Source organism: Gymnodraco acuticeps, unplaced genomic scaffold (assembly GCF_902827175.1).
Source record: "Gymnodraco acuticeps unplaced genomic scaffold, fGymAcu1.1, whole genome shotgun sequence".
NCBI classification, from domain to species: domain Eukaryota; kingdom Metazoa; phylum Chordata; class Actinopteri; order Perciformes; family Bathydraconidae; genus Gymnodraco; species Gymnodraco acuticeps.
This window is the reverse complement of record NW_022990908.1, coordinates 627,815-650,000: the sequence shown is the minus strand read 5'-3', so window position 1 is coordinate 650,000 and position 22,186 is coordinate 627,815. Positions and strand designations below refer to the sequence as shown.

General features: G+C 37.9%; 2 protein-coding genes across 2 annotated transcripts; both read left to right on the top strand.

Annotated features, from left to right (window-relative positions):
* Nucleotides 1–3,134: 3,134 nt before the first annotated feature.
* Nucleotides 3,135–5,713, top strand: LOC117557871 (chemokine XC receptor 1-like). Its single transcript, XM_034233846.1, has 2 exons — nt 3,135–3,183; nt 3,362–5,713. The coding sequence occupies exon 2, from the start codon at nt 3,375–3,377 to the stop codon at nt 4,371–4,373; it is 999 nt and encodes a 332-aa protein (XP_034089737.1). The 5' UTR covers nt 3,135–3,183; nt 3,362–3,374; the 3' UTR covers nt 4,374–5,713.
* A 3,994-nt stretch (nt 5,714–9,707) lies between these two features.
* On the top strand, nt 9,708–11,247 carry LOC117557896 (chemokine XC receptor 1-like). Its single transcript, XM_034233896.1, is given in 3 exon segments — nt 9,708–9,871; nt 9,873–10,281; nt 10,816–11,247. Coding segments are annotated over 3 exon segments (1,005 nt in total).
* Nucleotides 11,248–22,186: the final 10,939 nt, after the last annotated feature.

Below are 22,186 nucleotides of genomic sequence, written 5' to 3'. Positions count from 1 at the left end.
ATAAGGAGTAGAAATATGATTCAGATATCCGCGGAATCGCTGGAAGATTAGCTTTCCAGCGGTATCTCCTGTGAGACTGTAACCATGGCACAGCAACCAATATGGCCGCTCAAAGCAGCTTGACTTTACACTGTGTGGGATTGGTGGATTCATGTGTCCGTCAAGGAAATCTCGGCCGGCAGCCATCATGGTCTGAAATGACCAATGGACATCGAGAAATCACTAAGGACCTACCCACCAAGTAAACAAAACATAAACCACGTGTCTCCCATCACGTTAGGTCTGTGAGGAGAGAGAGAGAGAGACAGAGAAAATGGCTAAAAAAAACGTTACAGTTGCCGACTTCGCTAGAGATTTTTTTCGCTAGCAGCAGTGAAGATAGAGCCTCAGAACCTGAAGTCTTCGACTCTTCTGAAGAAGAAGAAGAATACAAAGACAACAACAAGGATCCATTTGGACATGGGTAAGTGTAAATATTACAGTAATAGTGTACTGACAATATGTGGGGAATACCGCGAAAATGAACAATAGGTTTATTGATATATATTTTTTATCGATAGTCATGAACTTTTTATTGGACAAAATAGACTCTCCATTAGCAAATGTTTACTCTGTGTTAACGTTATTTTGGTGTGTAAAAGTGAGATTACATGTGTAGATGATTAAATTAATCATGTATTCGTCCCACAACGGAGACATTTACAGTGACATGTTTTTGCCATCGATTATTTTATCATACTGTTCTGTACAGATGAGACTTTGTAATCAGATGTAGCCTATGTATATGTGTGTCTGTGATTTTATACTGAATGTAAAGTAACTGGAAATACCTGTGTGTGTGTGTGTGTGTGTGTGTGTGTGTGTGTGTGTGTGTGTGTGTGTGTGTGTGTGTGTGTGTGTGTGTGTGTGTGTGTGTGTGTGTGTGTGTGTGTGTGTGTGTGTGTGTGTGTGTGTGGGTGTGTGGTGTGTGTGTGTGTGTGTGTGTGAGAGACTCCTTCTCCAACCTCCCAAACTTTCTTTTTATGTGTGCATTGTTATTTGTGCTTGAGCAACATTTTACTTGAACTATATTTCAATGAAATTAGTTGTAATTATTGTCCTACATTTTAATTTGTTTTACAGAGATGTTTCACAGCTGTCTGGGCCTAGTGGCCCACAGGCGGCGTTTATCCAGCAGCCAGAACATCCATCTGTGCCTGCCTCCAGGTCAAGATCTACCGTGGCTCAAGGGCCTTCACCAGAGCCATCACCACCAAGGACCAGCAGACCAGCATCACTACAGCTGCCTCCACCTCCATCTGCGGCTGCCACCAGGTCAAGATACACCTCAGCACAAAGGCTCCACCACAGCCATCACCTTCAAACCAGCCAGCAAGGAGGTCTCGTGGAGGTCTCGTATAGCACTTGTACACCCCACCTACACAGCAGCCCATGCACCATCACCCCCCATCTTCACAGCAGCCAGACCCACTGTCTTGGAAGACAGACAAAGACCTTGACACTGTCTTGACATTTATAATGAATAGTTGGTTGAAAGTTCTGATGTTCAATATTGTAAATAGTTAGATTTTCCAGTTTCTTATATTTATATAAATAGTTGGTTGAAAAAAACATATTTATAATAAATTGTTGGTTGAAAAAATAGGTTGAATGCTCAATTTGTATTTGTACACATCACATGAACCTTGGTATGTAATATGAAGTCATTATTCAGTCCTAATGTATCTCAGTCCCTGCTTTGGTGAAAGTAGAGTGATAAACACCTATTTTACTCAAAATTCGAAAATTGAATTTTTTTCATTTTAGACATGAATAACACATTTATATACAGTGTAATTCAAATATTTCACTGCTTTTGTGATCCTAAGACTTTGGTAACCAAATCTAAAACACCAAAACAATTCGATCACATTTGTGTTTTCACAAAAGTTTTGAAGATTTTCCGAAAATCCGATGTCAAATCTTATGCTTTTCAGCTACTTATCTCATCAAACAGTGCTCTAAGGTGAGCAATATGCATATATAGCAAGACCAGAAATTGTCCTGAACATTTTGATATGTAACACATGGGGGCCATGTTAGAAGAAATACATTTAAAAGGTGATTTAAGAAAACATCTAAAAATCGAGAAAATACCCTTAGACTCCAGAGGGTTAATAACAGTCAAGTTTGTTTAACTCTATGGTTTTACACAGTTTTTATAACATGAAATTCACATATTTAACAATTAAATCTTCAAATTAATACAAATGTAGCAATAAAGTGAAAGTCAAAATGTGTTAAAATGTAGTTTTTTACTATAATAGGATAGTCAATACCTGTGTTTTTCCAGTTTATCAATGTAAAGCGGATACAAGCGGCCGAGATGGATTTTCTCCGCAGGGTGGCTGGTGTCTCCCTTAGGGATAAGGTGAGAAGTTCGATCATCAGGGAGGGACTCGGAGTTGAGCCGCTCGGAGTTGAGCCGCTCCTCCTTCGCGTCGAAAGGAGCCAGTTGAGGTGGTTCGGGCACCTAGTTAGGATGCCACCTGGGCGCCTCCCTAGGGAGGTGTTCCAGGCACGTCCAGCTGGGAAGAGACCAAGGGGTAGACCTAGGACCAGGTGGAGGGATTATATCTCTTCGCTGGCCTAGGAGCGCCTTGGGATCCCCCAGTCAGAGCTGGTTGATGTCGCCAGGGAAAAGAAAGTTTGGGGCTCTCTGCTGGAACTGCTACCCCCGCTACCCGACCACGGATAAGCGGGAGAAGATGGATGGATGGATGGATGGATCAATGTAAAGTAGTGGTTAAATTAAGCAAAATTACAAAATATTTCTTTCTTTACTCATACATTTTCTTGCAATTATAATTTTTTTTTGGGTTAAATTCACATTTAAAAACTGCTAAAAAACAGATAAATAATGTATTCCATTTCTACAGGTTTTTTATGTTAAAATACATCACACATTTCAATAAACCGTTTATTCTTGTAAATGTAATATGACTTCCTGTAATTATGAAATACAATAAAAATTGTAAAAAAACATTGTTTTATAGTGTAGTCATGCCTTCCTTGGAATAATGAGGCAACAACTCTGAATAAATTAAAACAAAAGGCGGAGTTACTGCATGAGTTTTCTCTTTTATTGCTCAACCTCTCCGTCACAATCATATTCACCACATGAAGTGACAGTCGTTGTTATGGGTAAGTTGCTTAATATTTACTGTAATTGATTTCCATATTTAAGGGCAATGTTCTTACTACATAATTATTTTCTGTATTGTTATATTTTTCTAGGATTTACTTTCAAAACAACATTTTACTGAAAGTTAAAGATATCTGCTCAATTTGCCAATTACATTTTTCTGCTTATGTTTCCCAGAAAACAACTTACAATGGCATTCAACAACTCCACTGTGAACATCGGATATGAAGACTACTGCCCTGAAGTCTTTGGGTTGCTGTTTCACTTGAGAGCTTTTCAAGGCTCCTCATATATTTTGATCTTCATCCTCAGTATCATAGGACACTGCCTTCTCTTATATGTCGTCTATCTCTATGAGAACTTGAAAAATGTCACAAATCTATTTGTCCTGAACCTTGCCTGCTGCGATTTGATGTTCACAGTCTCACATCCATTCTGGGCCGTCTCTCGGCTGCAGGACTGGGACGTTGGTAATTTTGCCTGCACATTTGTGGCTGTGACACACAATGTTGGTTTGTCCAGTAGCATCATTCTACTGACTGCCATGACTGTGGACCGTTTCATAACTGTGGTGCTGCACAACATGCCAAGAAACAAAGTAAGGAGGCAGAGGTTTGCAGCATTGAGCTGTGCAGCTGCATGGATCATCAGCATTTCTGTTTCTGTATATGTTGCTACTAGAATCACGGTGATAGACTGGGGTGGTCGTTCGGTGTGTGCATACCATGTGGACTTTGCATTTAATCTTGCAGTGTCTCTGCTCTTCTTCTTCCTGTTATCCATCATTGTTTTCTGCTATTCTGCCATCCTCAAGACAGTGTTGCAGGCTTCAAACAGAAGAAAGCACAGGGCGGTAGTGGCGGTAGTTGCTGCCTTCATCATCTGCTGGGTACCTTACATAATTGTGCATATAATCGTGTTCTTCGATAACCCTCAAAGCTGTTTTGCAAGGCAACGCCTGAATATTGCCTTTAGTGTTTGTTGTGTACTTGCTTATTCTCACTGCTGTATGAACCCTATTCTGTATATGCTCTCAGAAAAGTGGCGAAAGCATCTTTTGGATCTTTTTAGCTGCAAGAAAGTCAGGAGGGTGAGAGACAGGAAGAGAACCACTGGCTCTTGTGTTAAGCAGAACGTAGCTTTTAAAGCACAAAGCTCTGCTGTTGTGTTGGAACCAACCTGCAGCTAGACATTCAATGCTAAAATGAAAACATCAATTAATATTTGATATGATATTTGTTTGAACTAGTTTAACCGATGGTGATCAAATGTCCTTAAAGATATTAAGGGGACTACTTAAATGTAAATCTCTATAAATGTAGACCTAACATGTCAGTTTACACTTTCTCAGTATTCTTTTTAAATGTGCCATCCTAGATTTGGGACAGGGTGACACATGCACATTTATTTAGCTTCATTAGTTTTGTAAGATGGTTCTAAAAATGATATGTGATGTACACTATTTATTCAAACATGTAAACCAATTCCATTTATTTCCCCTTTTAATTTCCAAAAAAGTTTTGTGCATAAAAAAAACAATCAGCTCTGTATCATTTGGTAAATATTCATGTGATTTCAAATTCACGTTGATACATTGATTATGCAATGTACTATAGATATTATGTGAGACACTTCTTCACTGCATTTCACTTTATGGTTTCATATTAAATCATCTATCTCAGTTGTTACTGTAGTTGTTATATTGTCACCTTTAGGAGTCTTGCAAACAAAACAGAACATTATTTATTTTCAAAATGTTATATCTTTTCTCAAAAATGTGTTTATATTTTCTTGAGCATTTCATCATCATCACTATTATTTCCATGCTACAATCAAATTGATCAAAACATATTTCTGGGGTGTATCCTTCCTTCCTGCTGTTTAGAGATTATGTTCTAAAGCAGAACATCAACAATATCAACATATTCATGCCTTCACTGGAATGATGATGCAACACCTCTGAATAATATGAAACCAAAGGAGGAGCTTCTTCATTAGTTTGCTCTCTTATTACTAAGAGAGGTCAGAGGAGAATAAAGTGGTGCAAGCTGACAGAAAGGTGGCAGTAACTTAAATGCTAAAGTTTGAGGGCGTACAGCAGATGGAGAACACACAGGTTTTACTCCTGGCTCACAGAAACTGGAGAGAAGATTTCAAAAACAGCGCGTGTTCTGACAAATCTCCATGTCTGCTGCTGGTCAGAATTTGGCGCGAATAACAGGAAGCCATGGATCCATCCTGCATTGAGTCAACGGTTCAGGCTGGTGGTGCAATGCTCTCTGGGATATTTTGTTGGCACATGTTGGGCCCTTACACACCAACTGAACACTGTTTGAATACCAGCAGTATAAGCAGTCATATCCGTAGACGTTGTCTCAAATTTGTTGTAATAAACCCATTGACTCTGTAAGAGAAGTAATTGTTCAAAGCATTATATGTAATCTACAATATCTAACCATACTTTTTAACAAAATCCGCTTATTTTATCTTTTAATGTCCAATCAAACTGTGCTTTTACAAAAGGACAATCAGCTCTATATCATTTCGATAATGTTGAGTTAGTTCAAATTCTTATTGATACATTGATCATAGATCAAGTAAAGGGCTTTATATAGGCATTTTGTCCCTAACAAATAGTTTTTGCGCTGATCAGGGGGTACTTGGCTGACATTTTTTTTCAAAGGGGGTACATTATTGAAAAAAGTTTGCGAACCACTAATATAGAGAATAGAGATACTGTGGGTCATTGTGCAATCAGTTCTTTGGAAGTCACACACCCTGACAGGGTGGCAGTTTCATTGGAAGAACATTGAGAAAGAATTGTGGTGCAAAAAGTTTAAAAAAGCAGGAATGTACAACACACACACACACACACACACACACACACACACACACACACACACAGCCCCCCCATGACAGTTGCTGCAGCATTTGAAAACCTTTGATGACATACAGTACCAGTCAAAAGTTTGGACACACCTTCTCATTCCAAGGTTTTGATTTATTTAGATATTTTTTTACATTGTAGATTAATACCGAAGACATCAAAACTGTAAAAAAACATAATATGGAATGATGTGGTAAACATACAGGTGTTAAACAAACCAGTATATGATTTATATTTTTCAGAGTAGCCTGCAACCTTGGGCTGCTGTGTCTCCCTGTTCCTGCCTGTTGGCGTCAGCTGATAGAGGTGTTAGATAGTGCTTTATCTTGTTATGCACAATGTTGATTATTCTTTCAGAACTAGCTAAATACATGGGTAAAGGTTCTACTTGAGCCCAATTTGAATACCATAAAGAAAGTATTAAAGCCAGCTCAAGCTAAATGTCAAATGTATTTAATTAATGTACTGTTGTTTTATTTTATTTTATTTGAGTTGTACATATTTCAAAACGCGAAGTGTAATAACTGCAGTTGCCTCCCTGTCACCGAGAATGACAAAGCACTCAGTGAAGCACAAGCCCATGTTTCTCACTAAATTGTAAGTACAACTTATTAAAAAGATCAGTTCAATGCAACTAATGTCGTCTTAGTGTTATTGCATGTTAAAATTGGTTTGCCATGAATTTAGTGATGGATTGTAAACATTTGAAATGTAGCATTTAAGTATTTCCCAGTTACAAGGTTGTTATTTGAATAAATCAGACACTGGTGGTGCAGCGCTGTACTGTACCTCTATATATAGACTTCTTTGTTGATCCGCACATGTCCTCCGAAATGCGTCCTTCTCTGGAGAAGCTGCTCTCCTAATGACGTTTCTTATCCAGCCCCAATATTACCACCAATTTCCCAAAAATACTGTTGTGTAATTTCAAATATTAGCATACTGTTTAGGGTCCCTGTGCTGCTGCTTCACATTGGCCAGCCCACAATGCATTGCTAACTAACTACAGTACAAAACCGTATTACATGAATACAGTAGATTAGTGTTGAAAATTGGCTGTACATTAACAGCAATTGCTTACAGTATCTTTTAGGATATTGGGGTTCTATTTTTATGATTCTCTGTAAACATAGGATAACCATTTACATTTTAAACAGTAGTTTACTCTTTCTCAGTATTTCTTTAAAACAGGTTCTGGATATCAGACTTCAAATGCAAGTTCTTAATATTTGTATTCCGATTTTCATATTTCGGCTTTATTTGATCAGTTTTAGGTAGCTAGTCAATTTAACTAAAAGTAGTTACATCAGTTAGTGGAAAACACTGTTTCTGGCTGTTTCAAAGTTTTAAATGAATAATTGTAATTGTAATAAAGATTTGCAAACAGATCCTGTTCCAATTGAGGATCCATGTAAAAATGAATTGTTGTTGTTGTTTACAGAATAAGTAGCTTTTTAGCTGCAAGAAAGTCAGGAGGGTGAGAGACAGAAAGAGAACCACTGGCTCTTGTGTAAAGCAGAACGTAGCTTTTAAAGCACAAAGCTCTGCTGTTGTGTTGGAACCAACCTGCAGCTAGACATTCATCGCTAATATGAAAGCATCAATTAATACTTAGTATAATATTTGTTTTGAACTAGTTTAATATGGTGTTCACATTTCCTTAACGATATTATGGGGACTACTTTTATGTAAGTCTCTATAAATGTAAACCTAACATGTCAATTTTTAACAAATGTTTAGGCTTTCTCAGTATTGTTTTAAAATGTGCTATCCTAGATTGTGGACAGGGTGACAAATGCGAGTTTATTTAGGTTCAATAGCTTTGTAAGATGGTTCTGAAAATGAGTTGGTTCTAAAAATGACTTGGTTCTAAAAATGGTTTAAAAAATGATATGTGATCAGCTCTGTATCATTTGGTGTATATTCATGTGATTTCAAATTCACGTTGATACATTGATTATGCAATGTACTGTAGATAATATGTGAAACACTTCTTCACTGCATTTCACTTAATGGTTTCATATGAAATCATCTATCTCAGTTGTTACTGTAGTTGTTATATTGTCACCTTTAGGAGTCTTGCAAACAAAACGGAACATATTTTAATTTCAAAATATTATATATATTTGTTTTGATCAATTTGGAATTTGTAAAACATTTGTTTTTATTTGCCTGAACATATCATCATCATCATCATCCTCATTCCATGCTACTATAAACAAGATCAAAACATATTTCTGGAGTGTATCCTTCCTTCCTGCGATTTCTGTGTTATGTTTTAAAATCAGAACATCACCAATATACATGTCACCAATTTTGGTTAATCTTAACATACACTGTAAAAAGAAAAATTGTTAAAAAAAACACGAAAATGTTCTGGCAGCTGGGGCGCCAGAACATGTCCGTTAAAAAAAGGGAAAAAAACTGTAAAATAAAATACGGAGATAACATGTAAAAAAAACAGTAACTTACCTTTCCACAAGTAGCCTCTATTACTGTAATTTTACATTAAATATTTTTCTTTTGACATATATTATTTGTTAGAATAGAGTCATACACCTCTAGAAAACAGAATATTTATCTTTAAAAAATGATGAAGAAAAGCTAAAATACAGAAAATTACTTTTATTACAAAAAAGTACCGTATATCTAAGACCATTTACAAGTAAAACACAAACAAAAGAACGTAATTTTACTTTGCAAAAGCCTTAGTTTACATTAACTATCACATTTTTTGCCAAAGTAATTCCATTAAATCTTTTTCTTTTAATATATATTAATTGTTAGAATAGAGTCATAGACCTCTAAAAAAACAGAATAAATATTTTTTAAATGATAAAAAAAGCTTAAAGACAGTTCAACAGTGCAACATATCTATGGGACAGACAGACAGCAGCGATTGCGTTATTGAATGGTAAATATATATTAAAAAAACACACACCCAAGTACTTTTTCAGCTGTAATTGCATTATTGCTTACTTTTTATTGACAGTTTTGCATTTGGAGAGGCAGGGTGACAACGGAAAGCTTGGTAGCCTATTACTTTTTTACATTTTTGGAGGGAAACGCTTGTGTTCATGTTAGCATGGGTAGCATGATCATGTTAAGACTATGAATATCATTTTAACACAACAGTGGACGAACAATTGATATATGTGTTTGAACAAGAACAACAGGAAGAACAAAGTAAAAGGGACGAACAAATGTGTGAACAAGTATTAAGAACAGTGTATGGAAAAAGTGATGTGATGTGGGATGTGTGTTAGAACAAAACAAAGTAAAATGAATGAGAAGGAGAACAAAGAGGGTTAGGGTTCAACAGAAAAAGATTAATTCAGCCAAAAAACACAATTTGATTAATCTAAAGTGTAAAACAATCTTCAACACAGACCAAATGAGTGCCCTTGGACAACAAAACATATGGTGGGGCAAAGAAATGATAAATTAAATTGAGACAGAGTGGGAGACTGAAAATGATTACTATGATAAATATTAAAACTATTTACAAAACTATTTACAGAAGCTCCTGTTGAACCATATTGTTATTGTTATATTTTTCTAGGATTTACTTTTAAAACAACATTTTTCTGAAGGTTAAAGATATCTGCTCAATTTGCCAATTACATTTTTCTGCTTATGTTTCCCAGAAAACAACTTACAATGGCATTCAACAACTCCACAGTGAACATCGGAGGTGAATACTGCTCTGAAGTCTTTGAGTTGCTGCTTGACTTGGAAACCTTTGAAACCTCCTCATACATTTTGATCTTCATCCTCAGTATCATAGGAAACTGCCTTCTCTTATGTCCTCTTTCTCTATGAGAACTTAAAACATTTCACAAATCTATTTGTCCTGAACCTTGCCTGCTCCGATTTGATGATCACAGTCACACTTTCATTCTGGGCCGTCTCTCGGCTGCAGGACTGGGTCGTTGGTCATTTTGCCTGCACATTTGTGACAGTGACAAATATTGTTGGTTTGTACAGTAGCGTCATTCTACTGACTGCCATGACTGTGGACCGTTTCATAACTGTGGTGCTGCACAACATGCCAAGAAACAAAGTAAGGAGGCAGAGGTTTGCAGCATTGAGCTGTGCAGCTGCATGGATCATCAGCATTTATTTGTCTGTATATGCTGCTACCAAAGTCACGGTGGAAGACTGGGGTGGTCGTTCCATGTGTTTGAATCTGATGTCTTATGTCAGGGGTGTCAAACTCAAGGCCCGGGGGCCAAATCCGGCCCGCGACTTCATTTCATGTGGCCCCACAAAAACTTGCAAAGAATATATTATGTTTATTATACGTACATGCCGCTTTACAGAAGCACATTGCCCATAAACTACATGTCCCACAATGCATCTCAAATTTGACTTTTTTCTCAGAATTTGACTTTTTTTTACAAAATGTTACTTTTTTTCCAAAATTGCACTTATTTTTTTTTCTTTTTCCAGAATTTGGCTTTTCTTTTTAAATCATTTTGTCAAATGATCACTGAAGAGACTTGCAATTGTTTGCCCTAGACTTCTGCTTTCAGACATAGTTAATTATGAAGTTATTACCCTATCCGATAATAATCCAATGCAGAGGCAATAATGTAATATAATACATTATTTTATATATATTAAATATTTATTCTTATATATAAAATTGGCCCTTTGAGTGCAACCATAATGCTAATGTGGCCCGAGTTGAAATTGAGTTTGACACCCCTGTCTTATGTGGACTATGATTTTAAACTTGCAGTGTCTCTTCTTCTTCCTGTTATCCATCATTGTTTTCTGCTATTCTGCCATCCTCAAGACAGTGTTGCAGGCTTCAAACAGAAGAAAGCACAGGACGGTAGTGGTGGTGTTATGTATAGTTGCTGCCTTCATCATCTGCTGGGTACCTTACAATATTATGTCTATAATCGTGTCCCTCAATGTACCTGAAAACTGTAATGCATTGAACCGTTTGATTATAGCCTTTAGTATTTGTCGTGTACTTGCTTATTTTCACTGCTGTATGAACCCTATTCTGTATATGCTCTCAGAAAAGTGGCGAAAGCATCTTTTGGATCTTTTTAGCTGCAAGAAAGTCAGGAGGGTGAGAGACGGAAAGAGAACCACTGGCTCTTCTGTTAAGCAGAACGTAGCTTTTAATAGGCTTATCATGATTTTCATTGTAACGTCTTAACCAACAGCCATCTGATAAACACAGTGGAGCAACAAGTACAATATTTTTCTCAGGAAATGTAGAGTAAAGGAGCAGCGATTGAACATTATAGTGCAATACTTGAGTAAATGTATTCAGTTACTTTCCACCTCTGATGGGAGATATGAGTCAGTGATGGTGACCTCATCTCTCTGCATTTCTCCTGCAGTGGTCGCCGACTGAACGATCAGAACTGCAGTGTTTTCAGAGCATTGTGACCCGCTTCAACTACATCTAAATGTGTGTTTCCTTTGCCGGAAGTGTTTTTCTCCCCCTGGCTCTGTATGACCCATCGTGTCTGGAGTTTTTGTTTCTGTAGTTACGACCCTGCAGCCTCACAGCCGTCTTATTATGATGAATGTGGAAGAGTAACAGAGAGCAGGAGATATAGATATCATTAACTGAAGCACATTTTTGATGAGATACAGATAGATAATGTATGAACATGTATATATATTCAGTATTTGTATCAATGATGTATGTATGTATGTATGTATGTATGTATGTATGTATGTATGTATGTATGTATGTATGTATGTATGTATGTATGTATGTATGTATGTATGTATGTATGTATGTATGTATGTATGTATGTCTGTATGTCTGTATGTCTGTATGTATGTATGTATGTAGGTAGGTAGGTAGGTAGGTAGGTAGGTAGGTAGGTAGGTAGGTATGTATGTATGTATGTATGTATGTATGTATGTATGTATGTATGTATGTATGTATGTATGTATGCAGCTGAGGCATATGTATTCCTTGTTTTCCAATCATTCATTGATCCACCCACAAATCCCCACCATATTAAACCACATATAGATGGAAAAAAGCACAGGATGAAGAGGAGGATGAGGAGGGGGGGTATAGTTGTTCATTACAGCCTTTCTTCTATCTGGAGGTAGATAGTGAAATGGTAGCTTGATGGCCACTGTTTCCATGGCAACTCTGTTAGAGCGACCTTCGCCCACAACATCTCAAAAGATCAAAGATGTTATTTTTAGAGTAACACAAGAAGATATGGCGTCTAAAGCTTCAGTGGAGGGAAAGAAATCCAGAAGTTTAGGGCAAACCATTGCAAGTCTCTTCAGTGCGCATGTTACAAATTGATTTAAAAAGAAAAGCCAAATTCTGGAAACATTTAAAAAATAAGTGCAATTTTGGAGAAAAAGTCAAATTTTGGAAAAAAAAGTCAAATTCCGAGAAAATAGTCACATTTGAGATGCATTGTGGGACATGTAGTTTATGGGCAATGTGCTTCTGTAAAGCGGCATGTACGTATAATAAACATAATATATTCTTTGCAAGCTCTTGTGGGTCCACATGAAATGAAGTCGCGGGCCGGATTTGGCCCCCTGGCCTTGAGTTTGACACCCCTGGTCTAAATAAAAAAAAATGATATTAATTTCTATATTTAATGTTTATATTGCTTTATATTATTATGATATCGAAAAATCTCTCAGAAAAAACTGTTCCCAGGATATCACAGCATCAATTGATATAAACAGATAGTACTGAAATATAACTGAATAGTTCGACCTAATAATATTTGCTATGCATTTTGTATGATTTCAACATGTCACTATTATGCTTTACTGCTTTTCTTTATGGACAATATATAGCAAAATAGTAAAAAAAAATGTACCTTTGAAGCAACAGATGACACAAATGTAGTTGATGTATGTCTGCACTTACTGAGTGCACTTTTGTGGTGTAGTGGTATTTTGTATCTTTATTCAAAGTTGGCACAGGAGAGATAATGGAGGGATTTAAGGAGGGATTGACATGCAACACACTTTCTCAACCGGACAAGAATCAGGACGCTTCAGGCCACGGTTAGTACTCAAACTCTGAAGATGTTGCAATCATGTTGAATATTTTGAATTTATCTTCCTCTTTTTCTCACTGAAAAAACAAGCCAGCTTCTTTAAAAAAAGATGTTTTCTTGCAGGAATTAATTTGTGTCGCTGCTAAAAAAATTGCTACTCAGGCTTTTTTCTTTCTCCTATATGCACCAGAAATTGTATATGGATCCCTCACATATGGGGATGTCTCAGTGTCTTGTACCTCACACACTGAGGCTAAGCAGGACTTGGCTGAGACAATAAGACCCTCTGAGTCTCCGGCTCATTTCCCTCCTCGTGGTGATGGGCTGCAGATTGGTGTACACAGTAATTCCAATGTAGTGCTGCAGGCTCCTCAGTGGACACACTTACCAGCATGTGTCTCCATGGAGACACAGTTTGTTCACGCGCCCCTGCAGCTTGTGTCATTGACTTCAATTAGTGCAGAAGGCCGTCTTGCCTAAGCACATACTTACACAGAGAGCCGGGGCTCAAAGGGTTGCAGGAAACAGTCTGAGGAGATCTGAGGGTGCTGGGATACCACGGAGAGGACTTCATGGAGGCTTTATAGTGTGGTGACTTTGACATAAATACTTTGTTGAAACTGCTTTAGTGACGCTTACATTTAAATTGAGACCCCTTTATGAAATCAGTCTGCAAATCATGTTTCCCTTATTTAACGACCTACAACAAAAACACAGCTGACGATTTGTAAAACTATTAATTTGTCCCTAGATTTTATGCCATTTTAATTGTGTTATGGGCGTCTGATTGTCTGATGTAATAATGTTTTTAATGCATCACCTCGATCTGCTTCTATCAAAAGTTATAAAGAGGTGCAGGCCAAGTAACAACCCAACCTATTTGTTAAATGTGTGTGTGTATACATACAATTAGTAGAATGCTTTCACTGTGTATAGCAAATTCAATTTTAAAGTTGATTAAGAGTGTGATCACGTAGCGTTTTTAAATCAAACCTTAAGGACAAACTATTGCTTCAACCCTGAAACCAAAGTCGATCAATCCTAAATGTGGGCAGTTGAACTTGAACTTCTAAATGTGTTTGTCCTTATGGTTTATGGCTTTTTCATGGGCAAAACTTCACCATGAAAAAGAAGCAACAGTCTGGGAGTTTGGATGTTCATGAGTCACAGGATTAAAGCTCTGGGCCTTTACAGACAACTAAACTCCAAATAAAGTGGAGGTCATCTGCAGAAGCAAAATGGATTTCTGTTCCGGCTTTTGTCTGGTACTGCACCTTCAGAGGGGCTCAATAACAATTTGTACCATCATTTTATTGTGAAAATGTGGTCATTTACTATGTTTTTTTTACTTATAACACTAATATAGATGAACATTATCTATTCACATAATGTGTGTCTATATTTGTGTTTCCTTTTCAAGTGGATTCTCATTTCATTTGCTCTATTCCAGGTGAGCATGTATCTTTGCCCTCCATTTTCTTCCCCTTTGCTTATATCAAGGATTGCCTATTCAACCATTTCCTGTTGCCAAAGAAACAGTGGCGAGTCAGAAACACGTAGCCTTACCTTTTCTGCCCATTTGAGCCACTTACAGTACATTTGCTTTCTCCTTAGTTAGTGTTGTGGACGTCATCCTGCGGCTTTAGGGACGTTTGTTGTCATTAGCGTAGTTTTCACAACCTCCTGTGGATCTGTTCCAGGTTCCATTTACCAGTAGGTGGCTTCCATTTCCAGGTAGACAGACAAAAAACATTACTGCCAAAGTGGTGGGATGTGTCTTTAAAGTGATTTCAACCTTGACTCCCAACTCATTATGAGCACACTCCCAGGCTGCATCTATAATTACAGTGAACAGGTGCATCACTCAGCCGCATCGCCATGGAGTTAGAGATTTAATTTAGAGATGCTACCCGGGATATTAACCCTGCTAATTACAACAGCGCGCTCCACGTCTAACCAGGGGATGAAACGGTGTGGACCTCAGGGCGAGGAAAGCACACAATTACTTTCTCGTTTATTCTGAGGGGAGTGCAGGTGGGGAGGACATGGTGTTTACACAGAGGAGGACTCTTTTCTCAGCTGTTGTGTGCAAACCGGTGATTGCCTGTTTTTAAGGATGGATGCATCATTCTGGAAGGTCTAACAAGTGTAGGAGAGGTCAACTCTGGTCCAGACTGAAATATTTTGACAATTATTTGATGGATTGCAGTGACATGTTGTTCAGACATTCTTGATCCCCGGACGCTGTATCATTTTAATGAGGGGGGGGGGGGGTGGAAGCCATGCAGCAGTGTAAAAACAGCTTCACTCTTGTTTCAACATGGCTGATGTACAAAGACTCAATCAGCAAAACATTAAAATTGGTAAAGAAAGTATTTTTTTATTTTACATAATTCCTTTGGTATTATTGACAAAAACATTATTTAGAAGGTACGTAAATAAAAACCAATCTTCTTCTTCGTCTCGACAAATAATAAGTAGATTAAAAAGTAGTTCATAACTCATAAAATGTATTTTGCACCGATTTCCCACAAATTTCATCAGCAGAAAATCCAAGAATAAAGCACTCACAAAAGTCACACAATGGCCGCTACGCTACAAAGATGCCAAATATAAAATGGTCCCCTTTTATGACTCTCCTTTGAAGAATCCTTTGAAGTATTTGTATGTTTCACATCTATAAACATATACCTTATATCCTTTGACTCTCTTACGCTTTTTCAGGACACTTCATTTATAGTGCATCTGCGTCTGAATATTTTTTCTTTGAAAACAGAATAGGGTGACACTGCAGCTAGCCTGTGATCTTTTATTCATCCATTCGTCCTCGTCTCCTCACTCCTCGCCTCCGCACTGGGGAGCATCTGACAGTGTTCACTGAAAACCACCAGCTGGAGTGACAACAAGAGGAGAGGAGAGGAGGAAAAAGGAGAGGAGGACACGTGAGGGACAGGAGGGCAGTCAGGGGCACAATGTGCTGACAGCAGCCCGGCCCTCGGAGCAGATGGTTCGGACAGGACGGGCTGTGGCTCCAGATCAAATCTTCACCTCTCAAAAGTAACACGCTTGGAATAGATTTAACTTGAATCGGGTTTCAGTTACCTTTTGACTTTGTTTTTATTTTTGCCCCCTTATTGGACAATGTCAATGATAACTTGGTGATGTTCAAGCAGGTCCAATAGTTCCGCACTGTAATGGTATGTTGGGCCTAGAACTGGGGAAATGTCATTAATTTGCAGATATTTGTTCATAAACCAAAGTATTGGACGTATTTGACGTTTGATGACAAGTTGAGGGATAGTTAAAGGTATTAAAATTCTTCTTTGGGATGACATGAATGTCTGATACAAAGTTCATAGCAGGTCATTGATAACACTGAATATGTAGCAGTCACGTGTTGGTTTTGTAGGGCAGAATGATATGGTATTTTGCAAGTGAAGCAACTACACACGGGCGACTGTGCCTGCGAGGGAGTGCGGTCGTGTTTCAACCAGAAGGTTGTGGGTTCGATCCCAGCCCATGCAGTCAACATGTCGATGTATCCTTGGGCAAGATACTTAACCCTGAGTTGCTCCCGATGGCATGGCCAACGGTGTGTGCATGTGTGTGAATGTTAGGTCCTAGAGTAAGGTACACTGCTCTGTGTGAATGACATGTAGTATGTAAAGCGCTTTGAGGGGTCTTAAAGACTGGATAAAGCGCTATATAAGTACAGTCCATTTACCATTTACATTATCTCTCGCTGACAGCATAACAGTGCTTAACAGAAGAGTTACTTGAACTTAAAAGTTATGTTTGTGATGAATGACAAAACATGGATCTTGTAACTTATTATCAATTCAGCTGCATTTGATTTAATATTTCTGTTTTTTACTGTTCTTTTAAGTCCATAATTAAGATTGAAACAAGGATTGCAGGCTGGAGAAAGCATCTCTGTTGTCTACGTGACGTCCATGTCACTTTTCTGGAACACTTGCTTTAACCACTTGCAACACTGTCGGCTCCAGACTGTCTCCGTGTGCCGCTCACCTTCTGCAGGCGTCCTTTCTTCACAGCCAACCTCCACCGTCCTGACAGGTGAGATCTCTGATTTCCTTCTTGCACTCTAACGTCTGTGTCACATTGGATATTTCTGGCCTTTTTCTGTCCCTCAAACACACAGATCTCCAAGTTGCCATGGCAATCTGAGGATAAGGAGTAGTGATTGAATGGCTTAGTTGGAAATGTGCATGTGCTTTGATTGCCACAGTGTGTCGTTGATTTTTATTTTTCAGACCTGCTATGACTTCTGGTGAGCTGAGCTGAATTGCAGCCAATAAAATGTACAGCTTAAAGAGTGTTGCGTCATTCAGAGAGTTTTTGGTGTTTCATGCATACATTCATAATGATTCATGTGCCCTCATCAAAATGTGTAATTGGTTTTAATGGTGTTCAAAAGTCACTTACATTGACGTCTGTGTGCATGCTGCACAGATATGTATAATTTAGTGCAAAATGCTGAATTGTGCTGATTTTCTTTTCATGTAAATACAGAAATAGTGTTATGACAATTTGTATATAGTGTATATATATTAGGGCTGTCAAACGATTACAATTTTTAATCAGATTAATCACAGCTTAAAAATGTATTAATCATGATTAATTACCATTCGAACTATGTCCAAAATATGCCATTTCTTTATGTATATTGTTGTGGGAATGGAAAGATAAATGAAAGAAGGCGGATATATCCATTTAACATACAGTAGCCTATGTATATGTTTATTATAACATTGTTCTGTGTGTCAAAATGAAAGTCGGCCCACACACCTATCAATCATCAAACCGTGGGGTCTTATTTCATTACGTGTTGATTTCTATCAACACAGGTGGGGGGGGGGGGGGGAGGTGATCTAACCGCCTTCTGGAAAAGCTTCACAAGTACGTCGGTACGCAAATGCGCTTTGTGACACAAGTGACGGTAAGCATTTCAGATTGTAGCCGCGCATGCGTACCTGCGTAGTGCGTACCAGTTATGTGCACCTACTACAGCAAAAGTATTCTCGGTCGGGACAACACCACGCCGTTATCTTGATTCTGATTGGCCAGAAGACATTATCAAAGATGTTCTATTGTGAAGACGATCACTACGTGACAAAAGTTTTCAAAACCGTTTCTGGTCTTCTGTATTTCCAGACGCAGGTACGCATGCGCGGCTACTGAAATCAATCTTACTAAATGCTGTCAGTGCAATTTACTCGGCGCAAGTTGGCAGACTTTATTTTGCTTACTTTAACATCATTTTTCAGTGTGGGGCTAAGCCATTTCTTGGTAAGGGTGTAGCCTACCCCAGCCATACCCTGGCGCCGCCACTGGTGGGATGCATGCGGCGGGCCATTCTGCACATGCGTTAAATGCGTTAAATATTTTAACGCAATTAATTCAAAAAATTAATTACCGCCGTTAACGCGATAATTTTGACAGCATTAATATATATATATATATATATATATATATATATATATATATATATATATATATATATATATATATATATGTGTATGTAGTATTAAATCAAGAGATTGACTCCAGTGTATTCAAGATAGTGTTTGATAAAATAAAAGGCAAGGGAAAAAGTGAAAGGTTTTCACAACCACTTTAAATTATTTAACCCGCAGTATGTCATCCGCATCATACAGTATCATACTCATGGTTAACCCCCTTGAGATGTGTACAGCTGTATTGTTTGTGTTTGTTTGTCTTTTTTGTCAAACAAACTGCAGTCAGCCGTGCCGGCATTCATTTAACAAGTTCACATCAAAGTGCTGTATCTTTACACACATGGAGTTTCTGCAGTGCCGCACAAAGCCCACATACAGAGTGTTTATTCCTAAATAGTGGCACATTTACTAAAGATCAGGCCACAACACCAAATATTTATACTGTGGTAAGTTACAGAACAGTTGTGGGGGAAATCCTTTTGATGGTTGTTTTTGTGTGGAAATACCAGAGGGTGAGAGTAAGTAAACCGTTACAGTGAGCCACCAAATCATTCACCAAACAAAACCACCATAAGGAAATTGCACAAAACGTGACTAGAGCATTTGAAAGTAAAATACCTCATATACTTATTTTTTCCATTTAATTGATTAAGAATAACAACCTTTTTTTATATATCCGCTTAGCTGAAATCACTGCAAAGAGATTGAGAGTGTGCTCTGATAGTAAGTGCCCTTTCTGTTACTAAAATAGAAGCATCCCAGTGAGAGCACAACATGGGTTCATTAGCCCCCAGTTTAAGATTTAATGAAGTACATGTATGCTGTGACAATACAAAGCAAACTGGGAACCACTGAGAGGTTCATAAGTTCACAGACATGCACACACACACACAAACACACACCTCTGTTCAGGTTATTCTCAAGCACACAACACATTCCCAAATGCATTACCTGTTTCATTCTCACCCTTCTGTACATAAATAAGCCTAACACACACACACACACACACACACACACACACACACACACACACACACACACACACACACACACACACACACACACACACACACACACACACACACACACACACACACACACACACACACACACACACACACACACACACACACACACACACACACACACACACACACACACACACACTGCATGGTTAATGGGCTACCTAGAAGCAAGAGTTCTATAAACATACATATATGCACAGATAGGAAAGTAACATGCTAAAATATGCATCAATTAACAAGTTCCAAGAGGCAGAAGTTCATATGGCTTGATATCGACTTGATAATAGATGGCAGGGGAGACGTGAACTCGCTTCAGATTAACGTTGATCATTCTCAAATAAGAAGAACGCATAGAATTTAAAAAGATGGAAACAGGAAAACAAATCTTTCGATGATTGAAATTAAATTGATGTATTTTTTTGAGAAATCTGATCACATTTATTTATGATCTTACTCCGACAGTATGTTGATACGTTTGTGTTGTAAAGCCATGTTTACGCATTATGTTGTTAGATCTGCACTGTGGTTTTCTGCACAAATGATACAGCATGAAAGTCATCATTTTAAATGTGTTTTCTCCTTGTTTGTCTCATAGTAGTTGTTTTTAGATTGAGTTAAATGGGATAGGAAAAGAGTTTAGCAGAATATAAAAAAATCAGCTCACATTATTGCATTAATCATGTTCTTCGTCTCAGGACAGCATTATGCCCAATAGTTGTTTACAGAGAACAATTTAAACTTCCTGAAAGATCTTGCTCCATGTTTCTCTTGTCGATACATGGCCGAGACCATTTGTTTTTGTTTTGCAACCTCTACTTCTTTGAATCATCACACATTTGCCTTCTGCTCTTGAAGATGACATTCTCCATTCTTTAAACATAAGTGTACATTGTGTATAAATCAGATCCCCCTTTTTCTTTCTCAACTCACCAAACTCAGTGCCCGTCGCATGGCTGCCAACATGTCATGCTCATTCACATCACTGAGCTTTCAAGCTGCACGGCATGTCTTCTCTTCAACAATCCAATCCAAACATCTGTGTGTGTGTGTGTGTGTGGGGGGGGGGGGGCTCTCATGTGTCTAATAGTCTGATGGCTTTTTTGGTACATGTCTATGTGAAATACAGATGTCTGCAGGCTTAAAAGCTTCTTTACGTGCATGTTGACATTAAATGTGTAGATCTTACATTCTTTAACATCGATACCGTTGTCTTGATTGTTGCAGTTTGTGCCTGTATGACCATCAGAGTTCATGTTTGGATGTGTGTGTGAATTTGTTTACAGAAAGAGTCATTGTCTGCAAATAAATAAATAGGTGCATACTGTATGTGTGATTTATTTAGAAATAGTAATACTTACCTAAATACAGAACAGTATGCCCGTTCCTGTGAGTATATAAAATGATTTTAAAAAATAGAAGAAGAGACACACAGGAGGGATTTGTTGTTTTGTAATGTTGTTTACATTAAAAACACGTGAATCCAAAAGTAATGTTGGTTTCACTTTGATTTCACAACTGTGCTTACTGTAAATGTGCAGAATAATCAGACCAGTATGTATTTAGGTACATGCAACAACATTTTTGTTTTATTTCTGTTATTCTTTTCAGTCAACATATTAATGCTTGCTAATATTTACCTTAATCCAGTTGATATATTATAACCAAGTTTGGTTGATAAAAATGTCCCTTAATCTGTTTTAATCACTTTATCAGCGTGCATGTACTGTAAACAAGCACAATTAATACAGTTTAACTGACATTGTTAAGTCTGTCATTTTGTCAGATATGTAGAAATATTAGGTCTCTTTTATTTACTCCCCAAAATATCTTGTTGTAGCGTAATGTGCTAATCCTGCAATCAAATAGAACCAAGCTAGCTACAGTATAAAACAGACGTCCTGGGCGCGTTGCTATTACAAAATTCTAGGTAAGCGAAAAATGATAACAGTTGGACTTCCTGTTGATCTGTCTGTCCCCAGTTTATCTTTCACAAACTACTGGTCCCACCAACGGTCCCTTATTGTTGCTCAAAAACTGGGATCCATAGAAAAAGTTTGATCTCATCACTCATTATCTTATGACCCACTAGGCATGATACAGAGATGAATAAATACTTTATTTTGTTATCTTTGCCGCAATTTGGACTGTAATGGTGCTGGGAGGGTCAATCACTGTACCCTGTATGCAAGGGCTGGTTTGCCTTCACTAACTGTACGGAGGCTCAGTCACTGGTACATTTGTATATACAACGCCATGTTAGGGAAACTTCCATCCTACATCTGCTCCCTGATCTCACGGCGAATGGTAAGTGGCTACTGCCTGAGATCGCATGCTGTGGTTTTATTAAATGTGCCAAATGCTAGGACTGTCTTAGGGAAGATAGCATTTAGATGTGCAGCTCCTCTGTCTTGGAATAGTCTGCAATTGAAATGGAAACTGAGCAATCTGGTGCCACTAAATGTTTTTAAAGCTCGGTTGGATGCTGTTGGTATACCTGTTCATGTGGATAGTTATTGTAAATTGTAATCCCTGTAATGATGCTGTAAGATGTCCTTTTTGTGCTGTTGTTTTATGTTTTTATGTTTCATGTG

Excerpts from the sequence above, each read along its gene's own strand:
- LOC117557871 (XM_034233846.1), top strand. The coding sequence starts at position 3,375 with ATGGCATTCAACAACTCCACTGTGAACATCGGATATGAAGACTACTGC.